At 49.0% G+C, this 26635-nt stretch overlaps 1 protein-coding gene across 7 annotated transcripts in view; it reads left to right on the top strand.

Moving 5' to 3' along the window:
• Positions 1–26130, top strand: part of PLA2G7 (phospholipase A2 group VII) — a 314769-nt gene extending 288639 nt beyond the window's left edge. For all 7 annotated transcript variants that reach the window (XM_069605817.1, XM_069605818.1, XM_069605815.1 and 4 more), the window contains exon 11: positions 24580–26130. In XM_069605817.1, coding sequence (XP_069461918.1) covers positions 24580–24695 — 116 coding nt within the window. In that variant the 3' untranslated portion in view covers positions 24696–26130. The remainder of the gene's footprint in view (positions 1–24579) is intronic.
• The last annotated feature ends 505 nt before the right edge of the window (positions 26131–26635 follow it).

Below are 26635 nucleotides of genomic sequence, written 5' to 3'. Positions count from 1 at the left end.
GCTCTCTTGCGAATGTTGGTCACAACCAGCGAGTCTGGGATTGCGTGCCCTTTGATGTAAAGCGGGTCGGTGGGGGAGGGCCGGAAGAGTTTTTTGACCCTTGGGTTCACAGCCCTCGTCTGAGCGGGTGTGAGTAAAGAAGGGGACAGCCGTCTCTTTACAGAGCTCAAGAGAGGGATAAACTGGCTAGCCGGAGGCTTGTCATTAATAATGTTTCCGCGAAATCCTGTTCAGGCAATGCCTCAATCGTGGCAATTTCAAAGAATTCCGCTGCTTTTTTCAACGTGTTGTACACCGGGGGAGCCTGCCTAACAAGTGTGGATGGGGGAGAGTCGAGGCAAACGATATCAGAATTGTGATCGTCCTGCTGGGTGTCCTCCCAGTTGTCCGTTGCGCCTTGATCTTCCCCATAATTGTCCAGAAAAGAAGTCTCCTCTTCTTCTGTATAGATGTCTCTATACGTGTCTTTCTGGACATCTTCTTGATAATCAACATAGTGTTGAACATCTAGGTGTTGGGCAACTTGTGTATGAGGGTTAGGGTCTACCCGAGCTTTTTTCGGCAGAGGTTGATCAGAAGCACCGAAAACGTGCTGCAGCCGATCCATATACCCCTCAAATTGCACCGTGGTCCACTTGGATGACCCAAATGGACCCAGCTGAGCAGGAACCGGGTCCTCCGCCCTAAGGCGTTCAGAGGATCTCCTCAGGGTGCTTGAGAGGGGTACCTGGCTCTCTTCGTAAGAGTCCTCAGGATCGTCTTCCAAAACCGTGGAAAACCTTTCGGCGGATTGGCCCATAACTGTGGGCGAAAACGGTACTAGGCCCACCACCGTAGCAATCCTGTTGATGCTCTTACTGATAGTTACCGAATCTTTGGGGGACAACGCCTCCGATGACGGCTTCCCGGGTAGAGGCCTACTCGTAGTTTTCGGGCCTGCATGGGCCTTGGAAACCTTGAAAGTCGTCGAAGTTTCTTGTTCAGAAACTTCGGCGTGTGTAGTTTGGGGAGTAGCGCCTTTGTTAAGTTTATTAAGCCCAGTCGTCATGCGCTGCTGCGGATGCGGGGAAGGCTTCGGATCAGATCGATCCGATGGCGCTTGTGCCTTCTTCGACGTCGTCGAGGAGGGCGCTTGGGTTGTGTGTTTTGTGTGGTGCGATTGTACGCCCCTGTCACCGGGTGTGGTCCCTGTAGCAAGACCGGAGTCGAGCCTGGAAGGGTCAGGGACGGGCGTGACGGCTCTAGAATCGTCCGCCTCAAGGTCTACAACGTCTGCGTTGGATGTTTGGTCATCCGATGTACCCCCGTCACTCTCGGCTGGTGTCGCGGCAGGGGAGGGAGGCACCACGCGTGACATACCATATGCGGCCCACCGCTTCAACTGGCGCTCCTTAAGGGATTAGGTTTAGGAGTTTATACGCCGAACACCGCTTTAGTGCTCTAGGGGGAGACAAGCGTACACGAAGTATGCTAGTCTTTCCACGGATATCTGACCCTTCACAGAGGGCAGAATCTAAATGGAGTCCTTTTCATAGCAGAAGGGAAGGGTGACCAGACCAAAAAGGAAAGAAGTGGAAAAGAAGAAAGACATCATAGCAGTATGGCAAACCCCGAGCCCACTCTCCCTACTGTGTAGGCCGGCCAGAAGGCCGACCACGTGGAGGTCCGAACGCCGGATCTTAGGTGCCAGAATCCACAGCCGTAGACGGTTCCCCCATAGTCTTCGTCGAAGATGTTCTTGACAGACGAAGTGACTTAACAGGGATTAAACCGACAATTCGGTAAGATAAACAATGTCTCATAAAGAGCTCCGCTATAGGGCAACCAGTTATCTGGGCAGAAAAAACAATCTGAGGGACCTCGGCGCGTGAGGGATTTTGGGTACTACACACGTCATGATAGGGATAGTGTTTCAGACACGCCTATGCCGACGTCCCCTTTCGGTCCCCCGAAAGACAAGATGCAATACTCTGCGGTTACCACTGGATGTCGGACCATATGCACAGCATGTGATTCTAAGCAGATTAACAAGCATCAGAAATGTATTTTCTTTTCCGTTCCCGAATGCCGCGGAGACCACATGGCTTGGCCGCCATCTTGCCCACGTGTTCGGAAGGGTCGCGGTTCTGATACAGAGTGCCTGTGCCCCCATCTGCACGTAATTTTTGGATTCCTCGGAAGGAGACAGCTGATGGTGCATATTTGTTGTTTTAAAGTGTTTTGTACACATCGAGTGTGAGGTAAGGAGCTGGGGGAGGCCTACCATCTTTTGTTCTGATCCCCTGGGCCCACCCAACTCAATTTCTGGTGCCACCAAGGTGGCATGGAGTTCCTTCTTTGTTACCCCTGACTGTATGGGACAGTGGTGAACAAGGATTGCTGTGGTGAAGACCAAGTGGCCCTGTGTCTTAATTTTGGACTATTGACGATGGTTCCTGGAAGGGCATTTTGGCTAATTGTGTGGTGGTGGTGGAAGTCATCAGAAGTAGTTGGTGGAGGTACCTGAGCAACATCATCACACTCATCTCTGTGTAGCAGTGCCTGAAGAAGCGATCAGTGAGTTGCAGCCCCATTATTTTTGTGTGGGGTGCCTGTGCTCTTGCTGCCATGAATGCTGAGTTCTGCGTGAGCCTGGGATCACGTTGCCTCGCATACTAGAACTTGGACGCTGTCAGGAGGTGTCTGAGGTGAGGGCATCCAGGATGGAAGCGGCTGTGCACCCAGGGAAGGTGGAAGATGTGTGTGCGGTGGGCCATGGTCAAGGTGGCAGAGGAGCCAGACGTCCGGGCGGCAATCCGAGAGACCGGAGCGCAAGAGCCATGAACTTGTGTTCAAAATGTTGGTACGATCTCCCACAACTTGATGAATGCCCAGCAATAAAAGTCGTGTGGATGCTGTGGGGAACTGGACCGTTACGCCCAAATGTGCAGAGCTCCGATGCCGATGGTGGTCCCAAGGGGGCCCGTGAGAGCAGGGTTTTTTGGGAAACATCACCCGCCCAACGTTGCCCAGGTTGATCAAGGCGACAACAGTGCCCCTCAGGAGGAAGAGTACATCTTCTTAATTTCAAGTGTCAGTGCTCTACTGTCCACCAACAGAAGACAACCACGATGCCCGGTTAGGGTGAATGAGTCCACAGTGCCGGTTCTGGTAGACTCAGGGGCGTCTGTCAATGACATGGTGAGGGTGCATTACGATGCCATGGTGGTGCCGCCCAAGCTACAGAAACCGAAAGCACACATCTTCACGTTTGGCGGTGAGCAACCTATCCCACTGGCTGGTGCATTTGTAACCAATGTGGAACATGGGGGTGGGCGGGATGGGGTCGTCCATCAAGGCCCGGTTCTATGTTATGACGGTCAGCAGCAACACCCTGTTGAGTTGCGTAGCAGCAAAGGCATAGTCAGTTTTACGTATGCAGTATACATGCATGATGTGCAGGGGAACCTGACGAAGTACAGCCAGTTGTTTGAAGGCATTGGCCGCATGGCAGGTGATCCTCTGCGGCTCCACATCGAGTCCATCCAACCTATCACCCTGAAACACTGCTGGGTTCCTTTTCATCTACGGGACCTAGTGGATAAAGAGCTGGACAGTCTGGTTCAGTTGGACATCATCAAGAAGATGGATGGCCCGACCCCTTGGGTGTCTCCCATCGTTATCGCCAGAAAGCCCAAACAACCAGACTCTGTGTGGATATGAGGCTCCCGAACAAGGTGATCAAGCGCAAACGTCACATCACCCCCACAATTGACAACATCATCATTGAACTGCAGGGGGCACGTTTCTTCTCCAAGCTTGACCTCTGAGCCGGATACCATCAGGTGGTACTTCACTCGGACTCAGTGTAACAACTTTCACCACCCACTGTGGCCTCTACCAGTACAAGCCTCTTTTTTTTTTTTTTTTTTTCCCAACTTTATTTATATTTTACAATAACCGGTAGGCATGGCTCCAACAGGGAGCTGCTGAATGCAATATCCCACAACAATTCCCCCACCCCACCGCCCCCCATCCCCCGTATCCACAGTATCTTTGAGAGTTTCTACTCATTGCCTTAGTCGCATGGACGTTTTCTCTCCTTGTCTTCCCGCTCCTCCCTCTTACGGACCTGAGTTCTGGGTGTTTGGATTATCAGGGTCCGAAGTAACAGATTTGTTCATCAGGTAGGTGATATATGGTCCCCAGATATCAGGAGGGCGTGCGTGTAAAGGTAGTGTACGAATAAATTCAGTGTCCATATCTTGGCAATAAGTTATATCCTTTTCCCAGTCAGCTACCCTAGGGAGTGGGCCCCTGCCCCACGACATGGCTATTCTCCTTCGTGCTAGCACCATGAGGAGTGCCGCCAGCTTGCGTGACGATGGCTGCAGATGTCTTGTGAGGCCAAGAAGCGGGCCCAGCGGCAGGGGGGTCATCTGCTCTCCTATAATCTCGGATGTTGTTTGTATAACGGTGGACCAGAATTGCTGGATACCGGGGCAGACCCATGCCAGATGAAGAAAGTCGGCGTTGGGACAAACGCATCTCTCACACTGGGCCGACGCCTCTGGGTGGTGCCTGTGTTTTTTGGCGGGTGTGTAATATGTTTGGTGTACAAAATTGAAATGGATCAGTTTGTAGCGAGAATTTAGCGCCACTTTTTGAGTTTGTCGCAGAATGTAGGCCCAGTCTTCCTCACTGATTGGTTCCTGCAAAACCGATTCCCACCTGTGTTGCACTTTAGGTAGGAGCTTCCTCGTGTCACTCACCAGGGTTTTGTACAGAGTTGACACCAGTCTGCCCTCTCCCTGTGCTAATATTGTGTTATGTAGCAGCTCCCACGTGGGGGGTTGTTTAGGGAATGAGGGGAATAGCTCCTGCAGGGCGTGACGGAGTCTGAAATAGAGAAAGACGTCCAAGGATGTGTTCCCTCCCTTGTCCTTGGCCATTTGGGTGGTCAGAAAGGTGCCCTCTGGGAAGAGGTCTCCTAGCGTTTTTACTCCTATTTTGTCTACCCATAGCAGGAATACCTTTTCGTTCGTGAGAGGGATACCGGGGATAAATTTTATAGGTAGTATGGGGGAGAATCGTACAGCCACTCCACACGCACTGGCGATCTTCTTCCATATCGCATATGTAGACAGGACCGTGTTCAGTGTCTTATGCGGCACAGGGATGTGGCTGATTATGACTGCGGATAGTAAATCGGGGGAGGCCAGGGCTCTTTCCACTTGCACATGTGGTCTTACATAGTGGATTGAGTACCAGTGGCTCAGGAATTGAGCCTGAGCCGCCCAGTAATATTTCTCTATATCTGGGAGCGCCAGACCTCCCTTCGCTATAGGTAAAGTGAGTGTGTCGTAAGCCACCCGAGCCGGTTTCCCCGCCCATATTAACTCTAGGATCGTGCTCTTGATCTTTGACAGAAAGGACTTGGGGAGAAGTAGCGGGATATTTGTGAAGAGATATAAGAGTTTGGGGAGAATAACCATTTTCGTCAGTGAGGTCCTGCCCCACAGCGTCAATGGGAGTGATTTCCATCTCTGAATACGTTCAAGTAATAGCTGCAGTGCGGTTCCGTAATTATCTCTAAATATCTCGTGATGGTTACGTGACATCTTGATCCCCAAGTAGCGCACTTTCGAGGTTTCCCATTGGAACCCATGGTCGTCGGCGAACTCTGAGGTGCACGGAGTCAGGGGGAATACTATCGATTTGGAGTGGTTGGTTTTGAGCCCTGACATTAACCCGAATTTTATCACCTCTCGCATTACGGGGTTGAGGTTGACTTGGGGGTCGCTAATGAACAGCATGACATCGTCCGCGTATAGGGAGACGATTAGCCTGTGAGGACCCAGTTTTAACCCTCGCTCTAACTGCTCGGCCCGTAGCCTCGAGGCTAGGGGTTCCATCACCAGGGCGAAGATAAGGGCCGAAAGAGGGCAACCCTGTCTCGTCCCGCGTTCCAATGTGATCCCCGATGATTTAGTGTTCCCGAGTGTGATGTACGAGCGTGGATTATTGTAAAGCAGAGCTACTAGCTTCAGGAAGAAGTTGCCCAGACCCATCTGCTTCAGTGTCGCGAACATGAAAGGCCACTCTACAGAGTCAAACGCCTTCTCGGCGTCCAGCAGTACTGCTATCGCCTGCTGTGTCGAGTCTAGGGCCTCGATGACGCCAAACAGCCTCCTTATGCCGAACGTTGTGCTACGCCCCGGGATGAACCCGGCCTGGTCACCCAGCACTAGTGCTGGCATCAGAGGGAGCAGTCTGGCCGCCAGGATTTTGGCCAGGATTTTGTTGTCCAGGTTGATCAGAGAGATCGGTCTATACGAGGCGCAGCTCTCTGTAGGTTTTCCGGGTTTATGCAGCATCATCACGTTGGCTTCACGCGTCGTGGGGGGAAGTGCTCCTCGACCCACCGCCTCTTCGTAGACCTGCAAGAGGAGGGGGGCCACTATGTCCATGTGCGCCTTGTAGAACTCGCCGTTGAGCCCATCGGGGCCGGGTGCTTTGATATTAGGTAGGGATTTGATTGCCATCCGGATTTCTTCCAGTGAGATGGGCGCGTTCAGGGGTTCGCGCAAGTCTTGGCTTACCCAATACAGTTCTGTGTCATTCAGGTATTCTTGTATCGCTTCGGGGTCTGATGTTCCTTTTGAGCTGTACAGGTCTTGATAGAATTCCCGGAAGGTGTTGGAGATCCCCTCCTCCGTGTAGACTATCTGTCCTTGCGCATCTGTGACACATTCAATATGAGGTGGGACTCTGTCTATCGATAGTAGTCGGGCCAGCAGTGCACCTGGTTTTTGCCCCTCACCGTACTGCCTGATCTGCTGTCTACGACCCATGAACTTCAGTTCGCGGTCCGCTGTCTCCTTAAATTTCAAGAGTTCTTGCTTAAGCTTGGCTTGCGTGCATGGATCGGGGGTGTTGAGGAGATTCTGTTCCAATTCCTTTAAACGGTCCTCTATGTTGGACAGTTCCCTTCGGATCATTTTTAGTGTCCCGTTTTCTTTGGTCAGGCAGATTCCTCTGACAAAGCACTTGAATGTTTCCCAAATGGTGCCTGCGGAGTCAACCGAGTTTTGGTTGGTGTCTATGAAGGAGAGTATTTCTTGCCGCAGTTCTGCTGCAAACACTGCGTCTGTGAGTGAACCGGGTTTAAACCTCCAGTTGAGGCCTGGCACTGCTGTGCCCGCTAGGGTGGCCTCCAATACCACCATCGAATGGTCGGAATAGGACCTTGGTAGGATCTGGCACGCGTCCCACCTGAAAGGGCTGTGGGAGGACGCCAGGATATAATCGATTCTAGAACTGGTGTTGTGCACAGCTGATCGGAAGGTATAGTCTCTCCTGTCTCGGTTGTGTCTTCTCCACATGTCGGAAAGATTGAAGGCCTGACAAATCTCTCGAACCTGAGTACTTGCTTTGGACGGGTTTCCTGAAGTGTTGTGGGACCTGTCGAGCCTGGGGTCGAGCGCGGTGTTGAGGTCGCCCCCCCACACCACAGTCGACGCGTCGGTCGTGGCTAGATGGGACATTATCCAGTTAAAGTTATCGTGTCCATCTGTGTTTGGAGCGTAAGAGTTGACCACCACCACTTCCTTTCCAGCGATTATTCCTTTCACCAGTAGGGCCCTTCCTTCGGTGTCCTTCTTTGACTCGATGAGGCTGAAATTGGTCCTCTTATCGATCAGGATCGCCACGCCTCTGGCGAACGATGAGTAGGACGAGAAGTACCGGTGGCATCCCCATGATCTGGCCCAGCGCTGTTCCGACGAGGGTAGTAGATGAGTCTCCTGGAGTATCGCTATGTTGATTTTGTGTCTCCGCAGATATTGAAGGATTCTCCTCATTTTCGTAGGCTGGTTGCCGCCGCGTATATTCCAGGTGGCGATTCTCAACGTTGTCGCTGCCATCTGAACGGATCAGTGTAATCCTGTCGGGCCGGGGCCCGCGGAGTTAGCTGGAGTCGCTTTCGGAGAAGGAGCCAGGAAGACTTGGCGATTTGTAGGTACATAGTTCCTCGCGTGGCTGTCGTGGATCGGGGGTATGTGGGTTGAGGCGGTATTACTGAATTAACTTCCCTCCCATGCACGGGCAACCCCCAACAGGCCCGTGGTAAACAGTCCCATAGTAACGAAACAACTTGCATTGCTGTGCTCGGGGCGCAAGTGGCCCTCCAAGAGAGGGCTAGCTCCCTTCCCCGGATACAATAGTGGTCTGCGGTGGTCTCTCCTTGTCAGCCATGCAGACACTAGCCCTCCCATTAGGTACCTTGTAGGCAAAATTTATGGTGGATTTCTTCTCGGTCTCTCTCCCCTTTGAGGCCTTCCGTTGGAGGAGGCGGGTCTGCAGCCCGAGCGGTCCAGATAATCGCTCGTCTCTTCCGGAGAGTTGAAAAACTGGGTCGTCCCCTCATGTTGGATTCGGAGTTTGGCAGGGTAGAGCATGGCGTATTGTATCTGGTTCTCTTGAAGCCTGCGCTTTACTGCCGTGTACGATCTTCTTTGCGCTTGGACCGCCTGGGAGAAATCCGGGAAAAATTGGATTTTATCACCGTCGTACTGAAGATCGCCTTTCTCCCTGGCCGCCCGTAGGATGGCGTCCCGGTCTTTGTAGTTGAGCACTCTCGCTATGATTGGGCGAGGATTAGCCCCCGGGATCGGTCTGGTGTTGGGAATTCGGTGGGCTCTCTCCACAACAAACAGTTTGGACAGGATGTCTGTGCCGAAAAGGTCTACGCATAACTTCTCAATGTAGTCCTCCATCTTTATGTTGAGTTGTTGTTCCCTAGCTCCAACGATCCTGATGTTGTTGCGTCGGGAGCGGCCCTCCAAGTCTTCATTCTTTGCGTTTACCGCTTTCATTTGCCCTTCTAGGGAGGCCACTCTGGAAGTCAGGGCCGCTGCTCCGTCGTCGAGGTCCGACACCCTCTGCTCGACTGTGTCAAGTCTATCGGCGTGTTTGTCTAACCGGTGCTGGAGCAGATCAACCTTAGAGGAGAGGGTGTCGAGTTTGCTCCCAAGACCGCCAATTCCGGCTTTCAGTTCTAGGAGAATTTCCCTGATGTCGAACCCGTGGGCCTCCTCCTCGTCTTGGATGGGAGATAGCGCTCTGCCATTTGAGGTGGTTGGTTTGGTCACGGAGCTGCCCTCAAAGTTTAGCTTCTTTTGAGCTCTGTCCATTTTCTTTGAGGCCGCCATTGGCGCTTGTGTAGCGGGGGTCCTACAGGGCACCGGAGGTAGGTCCGGGGTCCCGGTTGATCCGCGCCTCCGTTGCGCTATCTCGGATGGGGTTTCTCTCCTGATGTTTCCCTTTGTGATAGGGTATAGTGGAAGCGGGAGTGACGCCGGGTCCAAGCGCTATCTACTGCTGGTTCTCGGCTGGCCCGTACGTTGGGGGTTCACGCGGACCCCGGCTTGCGGTTTCCCGCGCCCCGCGCCTTCACACAGGCTGAAATTCACCCCGGGGAGTATGGACGGGGGCGCACGGGGGCGCGCGTACCTGATCTTCGGGGTTCGTTCAGGACGGCTCCTCCGAGATTCTGCCGGATGTCCCACCGCTTTCGGCCGTTCAGGCCGTCCCCCTCCGGGCCCGCTCTGTCTCCGACTGCCTCGCGTCTAGCCCGCGCCGGCGCTCCACTCGGACCGGGGAGGGGGAGGGTTTCTCGTCGCTGAGGAATCTGGACCCAGCATCCGAATTACGACGAAAGAAGTACTTCGTTTTGTTCAGAATCGCTTTGGCTACAAACTGGGGGTGGCTGCATACACAATGCCCAGCGCAGATGCCTCGATTCGTCAGGATTTCTGAGGGAGCTCCGTGGAGCTCACAGGGAGGCCGCCATCTTGGACGGCTCTCTAGCGCCCTCTTACCAGTACAAGCCTCTGAGCTTTGGCGTGTCATCGGCAGCAGAGGTCTTTCAAAAACCATTATGTTTGCAAGGATGGAGGCGGAACACCTGGACAGACTGGCCAAACCGCTGGAACTGCTCCGAATTCTTGGGTTAATACTGCCCAAGGACAAGTGCAAGTTCCTTAAGAAGACAATTGAGTTCTTTGAATTCTTGTTCAAGGAAGGGGGTGTGTCACCAGCTCCTCAGAAGGTAAACGACATTGTGGAGGCATGGACCCCGGAGAACGTATTGCAAGTCTTTTTGGGAATGGCCACATATTGTGGCCGGTTCATTAGGAACCTTCTGTCCCGCTCGGAACCGCTGCGGGCGTTGACGAAGAAGGACTTTGCGTGGCAGTCGGGACCTCTTGAGCAGACAGCGTTTGAGGACATAAAGGAGGCATTGACGGCGGAGGACACCATGGCCTTCTTTGATCCAGGATTATCATCAGAAATTGTGGTGGATGCCAGCCCATTTGTTCTGAGGGTGGTGCTCACGCAAACGCATGTCAGCGAGGAAGTCCGGCCCGTCGCCTATACAAGTAAAGCGCTATCAGAGACAGAGCAGCAGTATTCCCAGATTAAGAGGGAGGCCCTGGTAGTCCTGTGGGGATGCCGTCACTTCCGTCTATACGTGCTGGGACGGCCATTGACTGTCGTCACAGACCATAAGCCCCTTCTCTCCATCTTCGCTGGGTCTTCGTCTAAGCCTCCGGCCTGCATTGAAAGGTGGATGTTGGCACGGTTTGAGTTGTGTCTCCCTGGTGTACCGACCAAACTCAGTACCTATTCACGAGCGGGAACAGGCGGCGGCCGTCAACAAGTGTTTTAACATCCTGAAGGCAGCTTTTCAACAGGGCTCATGGAAGTCGGTTGTGGACACGTTGTCTCGGAGGACCCTGGAAGCGAGATCAGCGCTGGAACATCTGTGGAGAGTTAAGGACGAGCTGGCGTTCGTGGAGTTGGGGCTGTTACTCTGAGGTGACCGGATTGTCATACTGCAGGCCAAGGTCAGCCAGGTTATTGAGCTGGCACACCAGGTAGCTGCCAAGACCAAGGCTAGTCTCTGACAGAAGGTGAGGTTTACAGACCTTGAGAGGCGGGTTGAGGAGTTTGTGGCGGCCTGTGTGTGGTGCCAGGTGGAGTCCCCAGCACAGAGGGAGCCCCTGATTGAGGCCATGCCTAGAGGGCCCGAAACCTGGGAGATCGTCCACGCCGACTTCGGGTCCACAGGCTGGAACACACACTTCCTGGCGGTCGTGCATGTACCCCGAGGTGTAATTCATCGAGTCTGTGTCATTTGACAAGGTGGCTGTGGTGATGGAGAAGATTTTTGCGACCCACGGCCTGTCTCAAGACATTGTGTTTGGACAATGGGCCACCATTCCAGGGGGACAGCTTCGCCCAGCTGATGGAGGAGTATCGGATCCACCACCGAAAGATCACTCCTCCCTGGCCTCGGGCGAACAGTGAGGCAGAACGGTTTATGAGAACGCTGAATAAGGTCTTCTGCATTGCTCATGTCCAAGAGCACGGGTTGGAGAGGGCGCTGTACCAATTCTTAAGGGCATACCGGGCCACTCCACATGCGTCTACCGGAGTGACCCTGGCTGAAGCCATGTTCGGGCGCTGTCCCAGGGGCCTTATCCCGGAGGTGGGAGAGAGAGAGCCGGCTGTCATTGACAATGTGCAGGTGGAACGAGAGAGGAGCCTCAGGATTGAGCACGAAAACATCAGGAGAGGATTCCGGCCCCAGCAGCTGGCCTCGGGGGATGAATTGCTAGTAAAGAACCAGCACCCTCAGGGAAAGCTGTTGTTGACTTATGAGCCTGGTCCGATGGACGTGGTGGCGGTCCATGGATCCATGGTGACTGCTTCTGTTGCAGAGAAGGGACTTCAACGATGTGCCGGACGAGGGTGGTGGCCTTGCCCATCTGCCGAGTTCCCCAGGTCGGGGGAACACAGGTGAGGAGGGTGTGATCCGGGAGGCAGGCAGGAGGTATACCCAAAGGGTCGGGAGGGGGAAGCCTGCCCACCTGAGTGACTGTTTTGGACCCCTGAACTGGCGGGACCAGTCGATGGACTGGAAAGTGACTCATGGGGCTTGGAATGGCTGTGATTATGTGTTATTATGCCTTGTGTGTACTTCACCTCTTTGTTTTTGTTATGAAAAAGTAGGAGTGTGGTGCCTGCCCCTTTAACCCTTTAAGTGCCATGGCCCCCCCCCCTACCTCCCCCCCCCCCCCCCCCCCGGTGCCAAGGCCTTTTTTGGTGATTTCGGTATGTCACCATTCTATGCCTTGTAACTTTTCTGTTACATGAGATATCTCGGCCTAATTTGACCCCTTTTTTCTCACATGTAGGCGGTCGTAACGCCACCTAGGAATCCTAGGTTGCTGTAGGGGGGTGAGAGAAAATATTCAAAAAGATGGATAATTTTGTGTTTTTCAAAAAATGCCAATAAAATGATGTACAAAGCCGCCTGTGGTTTTTTCCTTGTAAGAGCTAGGAAAAAATGGTTTGCTGTCCTGAATTCCCCAATTTCCTGACTTTCAAGAACAGGTTGAGTGGAAACACATTTTTTCTATTTTGATTTGGTTATCAACCGTTTTGTGAGATGTAGGCGATTTTGGCAATTTTTGCCAATTGGACATGCGTGGACGGAATGGAAGAAAAGGGTAGGAAAGCCTAATTAGAGGACAAAAAGGCATACATTTCTGAAAAGTAGACAAAATTCCAAGTTTAGGAAAGGGTGATATGCGCAGGTCGGGCAACAACTAGGTAGGTGAAAATGCCATAGTTTGAGGAAAAAGCGTGAAACTGACTGAAATAAAGGTCTGTGGTGGACATGGTTGACTTGGTACGGCAATGGCTTCTACGAATTTTGAGAAAAACAATGCTCCGCTACATTCCCCCGACCCTTGCAGTGAGGAAAGCACACATTTCTTGTAGTGTTTCACAAGACGAGCAATACCACAAGCCAAACACTGAGCCATGGTACACAGGAGTTTTCTGCTTGCGGCCTGGACAGACTTACTTAGCATGTGTAAATCAGGAAAACCAATGTGGTGAAGAACGGCAAGCATACATTTCCTGAAAGAGCACAGGCAGACCTTTTCAAGGGTAGGTTACTTGTGCAGTTTACAAAAGTGTATGGTGCCTAAAGCGGCGACCAAATGTAGGGCACATTTGGGAAATGAAAGGGTTGTGTGACAAAGGGCACCAGCAAATGGGTCGAAACGTTATGAAAACCACACAAACCCAAAAAATGTCATACCTTCACGCGTTCCCACAGGTGTCCCGATGAAAACGGTACCTCACATGTGTGGGTGCACCTACCAGGGCGCCAAGCGGAAAGCCGAAAACACCCCCAACCCCAAGTCTTTTCCGACAGCTGAATTTCACGATTTTTCCAGACAGGCACACGATACAGATATGGGCCTCGGGTGTCCAAGCCACCAAGGAAAACGGAGAACCCCATGCATTTCTGAAAAGAGGACACCCATGGGACTCTGCAGAGGTCTGACTTGCGTAAATCGGCCCAGGAGTGGATTCTGCAGATTCCCACAGGTGTCCTCTTTTCGTAAATGCATGGGGTTCCCTGTTTTCCTTGCTGGCTTCAACACCCTAGGCCCAAATCTGTAGGTTGCCCACATGAACAAAATGTGCTGTGCCGAAAGGCTTGGGGTTACCAGTGGGTTACCCTTTTCTCCGGTAGTTGCACCCACACATGTCAGGTACCGTTTCCATCGGGACACCTGTTGGAATGCGGGAAGGTATGACATCTGTTGTTGGCGACGTGTTTCAGTGAGTAGACCGAGGAAATGTCTCTGACATTGGCTGGAAAAAAGACAATTCTCAGACATTTCGCTCTGGCCACCCACCGAAACACACCGCCAACATCACATGGCCTACCTTCCCACGTCCCCACACGTGTCCCGATGAAAACGGTACCTCACATGTGTGGGTGCACCTACCGGGGGCGCAAAAGAAAAAGGGAAACCCACTGGTAGCCCCAAGCCTTTCGGCACAGCACATTTTGTTCATGTGGGCCACCTACAGATTTGGGCCTAGGGTGTCTAAACCAGCAAGGAAAACGGGGAACCCCATGCATTTACCAAAAGAGGACACCTGTGGGAATCCGCAGAGGTCTGACTTACGCAAAGCGGCCCAGAAATATTACCCAGAACCCCCGGCAAAGACCCACATGGAGAAGGGTGCCCAAGGCCAGGGATATTACCGCCGACTTTGCTGGAGCCCTGGCTGCCCTGCGTTACAGCTTCTCCCCACCAGGGAGTCCCGGCAGTGTGCCAATACCTCCACGAAGGGAAAAGCTGTAATGCAGCCCAGACGCAACTCCAGGACTGTGGGAGGTGATGTCCCTGGCCTTGGACATCCATGTACCATGTGGGTGTACCGTCCCCTAAGCACAGCAGCAGCTCCAGGGAGCCCCGACAGGATCTCCATTCCTCCCTGGAGGTGACATCTGTAACGTAGCACAGCCAGAGGTGGAGCCTGGTCTTGCAGACAGACAGCCCACATGGGAGGGATCCGCTCCCAGGGAAACACCAATGTTCTACTGGCATGGGGGGCAATTTGTGGCCTGCCCCTGCAATTGTGTCCCAGCCCACCAACATATCTGCCCAGACGGCCCATTCCCACCTACACCACCAACAATCCAGCCCCAGTCTCACCCACCCCACTGACAGTGGGCCCTAACCATAGAATAATAGAAAACAGTACTCGCATAACGTTGCAGCTGCTCGCTTAAAAAAAGCTGTAAACAAAACAAACCATGGTCACACCAGCAAAAACAAATCAATTTTCAAGCATGCCCCCCTTGCAAGCCATCCCTGGTGGTCTACTGAACCTCACCCCCCCACTGAAAACCCATAGATATCTGCCCCCAGGGAGGCCTGCATGAGGTACCCTTGCCACCTATTTGGGGTGAGGGGGGAGAGGGCCGAAAAATACATTGTGGGACAGGCCCCCCAGTGGGCCCCAGGCTGCCAAAACCGTAATGCCCTGCCCACTGGAGGTCTGTCCCACAATTTTTGGTGGCCCTCTCCACCCACCCCAAATGGAGGGGGGTTCTACCTCATGCATGCAGCCGTTTGTATGGAGGCCCAGGGAGGTCTGCATGAGGTGCCCCTGACACCCATTTGGGGTGAGGTGGGAGAGGGCCACCATAAATTGTGGGACAGGCTCCCCAGTGGATGGGGCAGTAAAGTTTTGGCAGCCTGGGCCAGATTTGCTGCCCCACCCCCACATTCCATTTTTTTTTTCAATTTGCCCCCCTCCATGGGGGCAGATGATCAGCCATCTGCTCCCAGGGATCTACACATATGTGCCCCCATGCTTTGGGGGGTGGGGAGGAGAGGGCTGCTTACTGTAAGCAGCTCCCACCCCCCCCCCCGCCTCTCGGACAGATCCCTGGTGTCTAGTGGGCATTGCTGGGCGCGGATCAAGCGCTCTGCGTCCTTTCCACGCCCAGCAATGCTTTCACAAAAGGTGTTGTTGGAAAGGGGAGAATCTCCTTTCCAACAACGCCTCCCTCGATCTCCGGCTTGAAATACAGCCGACGTGAAACTGAAGGTAATCCAGACCCCTGGCAGTGAGGGGGGACCTCCCCCTCACATAGCCCGGGGGTTGGATTACAGTTTTATGTGACCCTGCTTTGCAGGGATCACACAAAACAAGGTGCCAAAAAGGACGAGCTATCTCGTCCTTGGCACTATGGAGGTAATGTCAAGGACGAGATATCTCGTCCTTGGCACTTGAGGGGTTAAGGGCGTACACACTGCACAGTGACGTTCACTCCACCGCATTTGGTATAAAGGGGGCGTTCCCAGCCGCGGCAGAGCAACCGGGGAGCCCGAACTGTACACACGGGGTCTGTGTAACTCTGTGTGGGGTGGGGGGTCACGGGGGTGCCAGAGGGAAACCGACACCTGTAACACCCTGCACCCAGAGCTACAGCCATCAACAGACGCCACTCTGCCAACACGGCTGTCACATGCCTCATTACGTGAACTTCTTTCGCCCATAAAATCCACCTGGTTAGGGCGTCCTTTCCCTGGGCGTCCTCTTCAAATGCTAGCCCATCGAAGGGCCACTCTCTTTCCTGTTTGTGTCGGGTGTGCCACTAACCCTTTCTTCCTCCTCATCCCCTTTCCTATGCCCCCTACTATCCTATTCTGTCTTTTCTAACTGTATTCCTGCTCCATCATGGGAGCCCTGCCCACTCTTTCACCGCTGCTGATGACATTGCTTTCTGTTTCTCTCTTAATCACTCACTTCAACTACTATCATTCCACTTCTCCATATCCCTCATCCTGTTCTCTCCCTTCTTGTTCACGCTCTTGCTGCACTTCTAATCTTATCTACACTTTCAGGTTAGCCACTCTTGCCCCTGCCGTGTCTATTCGCATACTAAATGCACATTCTATCTGCAAAAAGACTCCCTCTTTTCGTGAACTTTCCTTACGCCTCAACCTAAAATTTCTCTGTCTTAAGGAAACCTGGCTTACTTAGTCTAACACTGCTACTCCTGCTTCTCTATCTTCTTCTTCCACCCTATTTTTCCACACTACCCACCTTCTTAAACGGGAAGAGGTACATGGATTCTCTACCACTCTTCCTGGTCTCTTTTCCCTTGTATACCTATCCTTCCCCTTTTCTCTTCCTTTGAATAGCATTTTTCTGCTTTATCAAAACCTTATTCTTTGGCATTTCTAACTATTTACCACCTCAGTGCCTTCACTCTAGTTTCTATGATTATCTGAGTCCCTGCTCTCTCTCCTTCTCCCTGACTTTTCTCTTCTTGGGGGTTTCAATCTCGATCTGTCACCTACCCATGTGTCTTCCCCGCTACCTCCCCTCCCACATCTCGGGGTATACTCTAGATCTTATCTTTGCTACCATTGAATCAAATTCCTCAGTCTGCCTTCATTCTATCTACTCATCTGACCACCTCCTCCTCCCCTTCCTAATTCCCTTTTCTGCCTACTTTCCTCACTTGCACCTGCATTTTCCCCTGGTCTCCTTTCTATCAAACTGTTCTCTACTCTCTACCCTGAGATAGCTGCGTCCACTCTACATAATAACTTTTCCTTTACCTCTCTGATTCACTTGTGTCATTCTGCTGTACAAACCTAGATTTTGGCTTGCTTTTCCAACCATATAACCCTTCCAAAACAGAGACCTCTTCCTTCCCTCATCCTCTCCTTCATCCCCTCCCCTCCTCGTCCTCCTTTCCATTCTCCCAAACCGCTTGTAACCTTGGAGCCACCTTTTAAACAGACTTAGAATTCTCTCATCATATTTCCTCTACTGCCTGAATCTGCCGGCTCCATCTTTTAAACATCCGTAACATCCATCCTTATCTTTCCATGCAAATAAACTCCTTCTCTTATCTATCCTCTCTCGTCTTAACTGTTCTGACCTTCTAGTTCCGTTTTTAATTCTGCCTTTCAGTTTCTTTTTTTGCTACATCCCTGGAATTCTGCATCTCCTTCACTTTTTCCTAAATCTCTTCTTTCTTTGGACTCCTGTTTCACTTGCTCTGTTATTGCCCTCAAATGATTCCATGGCCTTGCTCCTCCTGACCTCTTCTCTAATTTCTCCTTACACCCCCTATTGCACTTTCCAGTCCCAACATCTTCATCTGCTCGCTGTCCCAAAGCCCTGTGCCCCCTCACGCGTTAGTTATTTCAATATTCTAGCCCCCAATATCTGGAATTCTCTGCCCGCGACTTTCTCCTCCTCCTCTCCATATCAACTGTTTTTGATCCAAAACTCATTTCCTTCGATCAGTCTTTTCCTCTTTAATCCCCTCTAAGCTGAAACTGTTTATTTTTCTTTTGCTTGCCTCTCAATTATTGTACCGTTTTTTGTAATTGCTGTAAAGCACTTTAGCAAAAATGCTTTATAAATACCAACACAATACAGATGGTTGAATGCACACTTGGTTAACACTTTATTATACCAGCAGCTGGTGTATAGCTACAATTAAGTCATTAACTTTAAAAAAAAGACTGTTTAGAAACAACACTTGCTTCTCCTTGAAAGCACAGAGCTAGCTCAGAGATCCCCGGTCAGGGGGAAGTAGTGTGTAAGAATGAATGGAGATAGTCACTAGTTTTGCCACCATTGCGTATAAAGTCAAACACCTCCACATAGGCTCTATGTCCTTCCTCACATCCAATCTCTCTCCTACCTTCACTACCCATGCCAGCAGCCGCTTCACCGCAACCTTCTAGCCAAAACTAACCAGGAACGGACTAGCCTTTTTCAATTGGAATCAGGCATGTTTGCATCTATTCACAACGAATGTATGCTTCTATTACTTGATTTTCCTCTCGAGCCAAAGTCCCTGATCTTGAGTCTGATTGGCAATAAGAGGCCAGAACTGATTAACACTATTATAATATGTACATTTGCATTGCTTAATTAAAACTAAATTAAGCTGATAAACTCCAATGTACTGGCTGTTTACAGCCCACACAATCGACCTGATCTGTACTCATTTGTTGGACCTCCAGAGGCTGTTCATTACTCAAGCAAGGGAGCACTGTGCACTAATGCCCCATTCCTTTTTTGCCTTTTTATATGGCGTCTCTCACTTCCACGTCAATCAGTCGGTCATCCTCAGTCTTCTTTACACCGGCCTCAAGGTTTACACCGGCCTCAAGGTTTATCATGACCACTGGAGAACAATGGTCTACAAGCTGGTTGTGAGGCAGCTGCAGGCTTCTATTTGGAAAAAGTTGATCAGTAGTTTGCTTTCCCTATTCTTCCACAGAATATTTAATTGGATTTAACTAAGATATATTAAGTAACCAATGCATCTGTTTCATATAGGCAGTGATTTACTGCCTATATGTTTATTTGATATTGCAAATAAGCTTGTGCATAAACTCCCCAGCTAAATTATTATAGACCCTACCTGTCAGCCACGTCCTTCTTGAGAGATTTGTCTTAGTGGAGAGAAACTTAAGTGATGTTTTTTTTTATATACTGTGCTAATCATCAAAGCAATGGTCTAACAGTGCTGAGGTTTGTCCAGAGAATGCCCCATTATGCTCTCTCCTGGGCTTTCCAGAACGTTGTGCATCAGAGTAGCTGCAGAGGGCCAGAGAAGAGGGTTGGTAAAGGGGGAGATAATCAAACGCGCACAGCAGATTTGTACAAAAAAGCAGGGAATGATTGAGAAGAGATGGACTTTGTGACACTGACTGTTTGTAGGGTCGGTATGGAGAGCACATAATGTTGAAAGAATAAAGGCCCATACTTAATACTTGTGAGACACTTTATTTGTAAAATATATTTTTTCATCAACTGTTTCTGGATAAATTGCAACAGTTGCTTTTTCAGGTTTCCTCAAAGTTATTTTATTATTTAATATTTATTTATTTATTTAATATTTATATTGCGCCGGTAGCTCGCGAGCCTCGGGGCGCAGAAACAAGGACACGAGAACGGACGGAACAGATAGTGATTAGACAGAGCAGACAGGACAGTCACATAGAATTAAGCTAACTGAGGCATATGCCGTGATGGCCGTTTATTTGAACATATGGGTTTTTACCTGTTTGCGAAAACGCGAGTAGTTGGTTTCCAGTCTAAGGTGGTCTGGTAGGTTGTTCCAAAGGTTGGCTGCAAGGGTTGGAAAGGCTCTACCTAAGCCACTTTTGAGTTTGTGAGGTGACGTAGCAATTTTAACAAGTTGGGATGATCTCAGTGTTCTATTAGGAACGTATGGTTTGATCCTAGTTTTTAAGTAGATTGGTGCCTTTCCGTAGATGCATCTGTGAACGATGGTTAAGGTTTTGAAATGCACCCTATCTTCGATTTTCAGCCAATGAAGCTCTCTTCTGGAGTTGCTGATATGTTCTGTTTTAGTTTTGAGCTTGACAATTCTTACCGCGTTGTTCTGTACAATTTGGTAGCTTTGTAGGCATTGCTTGGAGGCACCCAGGACTAGAGCGTTGCCATAGTCAAGGCGCGATAAGATGGTGGCTCTTGCTATGGTCGCACAATTTTCCTCGGATATGAAAGGTCTGATGGCTTTTATTAGACGGAGGTGGTAGGCACAGTTTTTTTTGATGAACTGTACTTGGGCGTCCGCACCCAACGATGCTTCTAGCAGCATACCTAGGGTTTTAACCTTGCTTAGGACCGCAATGGGGGTATCTTTAATGTGGAAGGATGTGTAGGATGAGGGTAGCTTATCAGTAAGGTAAGTTATCAGCCTATAACGCTCTTGTAGAAAAATATTCTCAAAGCTGGTCTTGCAAGATCTCGAAAAATGGATTGCGGAGGACAGTGTTATTCCACAATTTCAGACTGGCTTCAGGACAAGGCTGTTCCCTAAATTGACTGACTGTCACTTTATTGAAACAATGTGTTTATCAAGAAACTGCTCAAATTTTGTGTATGGCATGTATGGACCTTTCTGCGTTGTTTGACTATGTCGATTGGCCCATTATTTGGAATAAGCTATATAGTTAGGGTATACCCAATTGCTTATTTAATATTCTGATTACCTTACATCGCAACACATCGATTTCAAGTATGGCTCAATGTCAGGCAGTATTACTCAGGAGCTGTTCACAACACCTGGACTAAGGCACGGTTGTCTTTGCCTTTTTAATTTATACATGAATGACTTATTTGAATCCTTGAACTTAGTGAGGTCAGCACTGCCAATAATTGGCAACCTTAAAGTTAGTTAACTAGCTTTTGCAGACAATATCATGCTATTTGACAGGACACTGATTGGGTTATCAAGGTCCATCTGTGCACTCGATAATTACATAGCCAATAATGGCTTAAAAATAAATGCATTGAAGTAATCTAGTAAAATCATTGAGAGGTTGCGTAGGAGGTTAATTCAACTGGCCACGCAAATGTAAAAACTATACATCAAGTATTGTACATATGCCCACTGCTAGAGAATTATAGGGGCAAAATAGTACCAAAAATGTTCTATGGGTTGGAAGTACTCCATATTCCAAGGCCGTATTCCTTGGATAGATTAGAGGGCTTTGTATGGAAGGGCAGTCTTCGGCTTCCTGAATCCTTCCCAATAGCTTTCTTCAGGGCAAAGCTTGCGCCACAATCATGGGACTCAATTATGTACAAGAAGCTGATGTTACTTAATAAAATGCTGAGCCAAGTTAAGTAGTCTTTATTTGAAAATCTTGTCAGAATCTGTCATGCAGGTACATTGCATCATTTGAATGAGTTTTATTTAGAATACTTTTCTGTTTTGGGAACTTAGCAAACAGTTCCAGAATGTGGATCGAGGCACATCTAGCCTGCCACATTTAAATCTCTTTTCAAAAGTTCCAATACAATGTTTGAACCAAAAAGTTCACAAAGGTTCCCCTCTCTCGGGCTCAGACCTTTCACTACACAGTTATCGTAGGGCCCTCCCTGCTGGGCGCAGACCTCTTCCAACACAGTTCTCGTAGGTGCCCCTCTGCCAGGCTCAGACCTCTCAAAATAAAGTTCAAAACAAGCAAGGGGGCTCCCTTCCCCAAGCTCATTTCACTACGGGTCTCCCTCTGTTGTGCTCGCACCATGTTCAGATGTCGAAGACTTTCAAATGTGCGTGGTTTACTTTTCAGACCACTGCAGGACCATTTTGACTCAAAGCTTATAGTTACATTTTCCCTTTCTCCTTCTCTAGGAGTTAAACCTCTTTATCTCGCTTTGGCTGTTCATTCACTTTATCACTTCTAACAATGTACCTTTCACTGAGACTTTCGAGTGGGCTACTTCCTTTCGCCGCACCACTCTGTTACTTAGTATTGCTGATTTCGCAGCCGTCTTTTACTTCAAAGTTCATTCACAGATCTGCCTTTCCATGCGTCTCATCTACATGCATGCAGCCTTCACTTGTGAAATAATGTGCCTACTTTCACTTCAACACAAACCAGCCTCTCAGGTTGCTTGCCAACTTACCGGCTGTGTGCTTCTCTTTCTTGGATTTGCGATATCGACTTCACGAGTCAAGGTTAGTACCACAGGCTTGGCATCGCCAACTCTGCCGTTCACTTGGAAGGGTAGTTGGTGTCCTTGAAACACAATGCAGTCTTCACTTGTGGGATCGGGCCTGCTCCATGCGTTTTCCGCAGCCTGTCGGAGGCAACGACCTCCAGTAGGAAACCCCTGGGGTTTTCCGCTCACTGATCTCGCCCCTTGGTCTGCCGCTCTCCTCCAGTAGTTTTGCCTTTGTCACGGAAGTTCTGCTCGAACTCGTGTTCCATCTTGCTCAGAGTGTCTCTTAGGCTCTGCCTTTTATTTGTGTGAGGAGAGCTAATTGGTATCAGGTGAACGCACCTAGAGTCAAGCGCTTGACTTTGCCTGAACTGATTAGACGGACAGGTCCAGTATGCTTTGCGAAAGCTAAGGTTGTTACTCAGTCACCCTCTTCTTCGGCCCAATGTTTGTGCAAAAAGGGGGGGGGGGAGTTGGGTGAATCCTAAAGAATAGGACGGGTTGGATAAACAAAAGAGGGGGATACCGCGCCTCACCGTAGGCTGCCTCACCCCCACTCCCTGAAGACCCCTCACCCAGGTGATCCTCCCGCACTGGTCCACCCCAGGAACTGGATCCAAAAACGATGGCTGTGTCCTGGCCACCTGGATGACGAGTCCCATAGACTAGCAGGCGAGACACCCTTTGGTTTCTGACAGTGCAAAGCCGAGTCCTGGAGAGACCTAATAATGCAATGTGCAAAAGTGAGCCTACTTGGAGATATGTGGCTCAGGTACTTGGTAACGCACATAACAGCAGATCGAGCAGGAACCTTGTATCAGGGGCTCTTTAGGAGCATGTAATCAGTAATTTACCAGAAGAAATCTGAAAAGGAGAATACACCAGGCAAGAGGAAACACTGTTTATTACAGCTGGGTGAGCACAAATTAAACCGCACATTGGAACAGAACTGATTGAGTACTGACAGAACCTCCCACTGTGGTAAGATCTTTTATACAGCAAATACAATGTTTGCATGGTTAGAAATAATTACACTGAGTGTTTCGAGTTATTGCGTATCCCACGAAGCGGATTGGTGGGGTTACGCCAGTCCCTTGTAGAAATGATTCGAGCAAACCGACCTGCCCTCCCAAGGCTCGTCCCCTCGCCTTGTGGCACCATATTACTTCCCGCTACACCCCATGAATTAACTGTTAGAAACAACATAATTTTGCTGACCTCTGAGCTGGTGTGAAGGCCCTGTAGACATTGAGGACACTGTATACTTGTTGCTTTTCAGGGACTCCAAAACTCACCACCTGATGGGCTCCTTCTGGATCGCCCTTTCATCCCACATCCTTCCCAGACCCTCCTGCCAAAGGTCGATTTGAAACTGCTGATTGTGTTGTGAGTGTGTCTCCCTGAACATAGCTGGGTGAATTTTAATTCCCCATATCTCCGCGAGACCTGCTCGCTGACCTTGTATGTATCAACTAGTTCTGTTCCCAGCAACTGCGGTCTCCTGGGGACGGTCATCCTGAATCAATCTTCCCCCACCCCACGGCTATGCAGTGTTCGCACAATTTTCTAGGTGGCTTGCAGTGAAAGGCTTGCCTGAGCCATCCCCATGTATTCCAGTCACCTGTGGTTTTCACTTGACTCGAGCTGTGCAGTAGCACCCTGTGTGTTTGGGCCACCATATTTATCGTGCATGCCCCATCTCCCCCCCTTGAGTACCTCCACCCGACTCCCAACACCTGGCCTCTCGGGAAGTGCACTTGCTCCAAGCACTTGTATTACAGCCATCAATGAAACCTTGTCCGTCCCCAGGGGGTGCCTGCTCCCGCCACGTTATTCCTGAAACTGGCAAAAATGCACCCTCCTAGACAGCGCTGTATCAGCACCTTTATTGCAACCTTATGGGCTATGTTGTTTATAGGGAATAAAACACACATTACCATAGCACTAGTAAAGTAAAGTGCACTTTATTAGGGGAGTACTGCAGTTACTTGGTGAAAATGTTGACTGATGAATAGATGTTTGTGATATATTGGCGAATTGGGTCACTATTTTTTATATGATGCGTGTTATGAAGTGCTAATACTGTGTAAATGTTATAATTGGGAGTTTTAGATACACAGTGTGATTAGTGATAATTTAATGATGGTTATTGGCTTGAGGGTTTTAAGAAAGATTTTAAATGAGTCTGTTTTTACATTGTGTTTCAGTGAATTCATAATGAACTGTTGATGGACATTGATCAGGTTTGAATGGAATGGTTTGTTACGAATTGTACGACTTATTTTGTATGTTTTAATGTATAAAGGTTTGACCTAAGCCATATATACAATTAAATAAATGAAAAATGTGGGTTTCTAGACTTGCAAACATGTGTGCTGCAGTTTTCGGCCATGTCATTTAGCACAGCATGAATACAAGCTTGTATTAGTTTGCACATTGAGTCTTAAATACAGTTTCACAGTATTAGTGCACATAAAGGCCTTTCGCTCGATTTTCAAGATAGAATCTTTCATTTACTTTGTTTTCTCTATGCATTTGTGACCGATATCAAATACTTTTGCTATGGGCAACATACATAGAAAACCTTTACAGAATGTGATTGCATGTCCAGTTGTCCAAGTAAGTATTTAGTTGGTTAGTGTTGTACTGATTGGATTTTGATGATTGAATACAATTACTTCTTTTGCTCCACAGGCCTCCAAAAAGATTTCAATCAATGGGACGCTCTTTTAGATGGAGTTGGTGAGCATCTCATTCCAGGTACGAACATCAACCTACCCTCAACAGACACTGATGCTGAAGAACAATAGAACACCATTGAGAAACTCTAACATCCTTGCAGACATCTTAGGTTAAATTCTATCAAACATAACAGTACTGCTGGTCAGATACTTCAGTGACCTTCAATCCTGGTTATTTTTGAATGTTGCCCGAAGAAGCTGTCGATTCAACTACAGTATGAAACTGCCATAGTATCAAGCAAAGTGTCTGAACAATCAGTTCTTCATGCAACAAGACATTTGGATACGCGACGAGACATTTGGATGCGCGACGGCAGGTTATACTGCCCAAACAACCTGTGCCTTCGCCTCTGGAACAATCTTTACTCTGTGAGGAGAATAAAGTGAAAATCGTTCTCAAACCAATGCTGAGATTAACAATTGAAATCAGTTGACACTCAAGATTTCCGCATATTTGTATGCTGCCTTAAACCTTGGATAATTAAAATGTATCATATTTGATATTGTTTAAAAACAAATGAAATATTTCAAATCCACCTTACCTACGTGTGGCAATTAGTAGAGTTGGGCAAGCTGAACCAAAGCCAAGCAAAGGATCGAGGTTGGCCCTAAAAGTCAAAGCACAAGCCGAGCCATGGAAGGTAATTAAATGTAAATTAGGCAACCGAATATTCTCTGAACAATATAAGTGATCAAATAAGTTGTTATAGATACCATCAGTTAATGTAGAATAGATACAACCCAAACTTCAGGACATACACCCTCAAATGATAAGCAAATTTAAGCTGCTTTTATGCATGATTATGGCATATGCTTGTCACTTCCATGTGTACAAGTAAAATTCCTAAACTGCGTATTATAGAAGCAGTTAGAAGACACTATAATAATGAATTTGCCTTTGGATCAAATAATGTATTCTCCTAGCAGAAGAAGTTTTTATTTATTTTTTTCACATTCAAGAATTAAGAGCGACATGACTCTGGGTGATTGATTTGACTCTCACACGCACTAGAGCCAGATATTTGGCATGAGCCAGGTTCGAGCCTTCGTTGTCTTGCCCACCGCTAGTAAGTAGACATTTAAACAGCAATACTTTGGATTGGTATGTGACAGAAGAGGGGGCATTTTGGCCAGACTATTGAGGCCCCATTTTCTATGGGGTTTGAAATAAAATATTGCTCTCGGAACGAGTGTGTTTACAGCCTGCCAACACAATTGGGCCATCATGGTGAATGATAAAATATGCTTGAGAGCTTTTCAGGCAAAGGAGGTGTGTTTAATAGGTTTAAACTAAGCAAACGCTTAAAAAATCTGTGCATCCTTTGGTTTTCAAAACTATGTAATGCATTGGTTTAAAGTTTATATTTAAAAAAAGGTATATTTGCAGAGCAGGTTTACTGCTGCAGTAGCATTCGGAGACCAGAGTCGATTGTTGCTATCATCACATGTGACAATTGTTTTACTGCGACAACAAGCAGTCTCATTAAACAATTATTTTAATTAATCAGTTTGAAAGTACGCTGATTTATTTCATGTGGTTTACAAGAAGGAGAATTGACTTACTGTAATATTCTTTCTATGGATTCTTCTCCTGCAGATTCCTCATCTGATACGATATTCCCTCCAGCTTCACTGCTTTAGAAGATTTTCGACAGGGGCCGTAGTGGACTTCAACCCGGCCGTCGACCATCGATCTGTCTTGCTCTGCGTCTGGTCGTCGGCTCCGGACATGACGTCAGGCGTCATATAAATACCACATCACTACGCCCCAACCTTAGTTCCCCCTTTTTTCCCTGAGCACCACACACTGCATAGGAAATCCGAGAACACAAACGGGCTAATGAGCCCTTAAGAAGAAAGTAACTATAAATCTGTATAAAGGAATAATTGAGCCAACACTACAAGTAGCGTTAGAAAAATCTTTGTTCTAAGAAACTGTGGCAGGAAGATGGAGAACGGACACAGAGGACCATCACCAAGTCAGCGTGAAAGAGAAGATGCGCCCCAAC

This window comes from Ambystoma mexicanum, chromosome 4p, assembly GCF_040938575.1.
Source record: "Ambystoma mexicanum isolate Mex_15411 chromosome 4p, UKY_AmexF1_1, whole genome shotgun sequence".
NCBI classification, from domain to species: domain Eukaryota; kingdom Metazoa; phylum Chordata; class Amphibia; order Caudata; family Ambystomatidae; genus Ambystoma; species Ambystoma mexicanum.
This window is presented reverse-complemented; position numbering and strand designations above follow the sequence as displayed.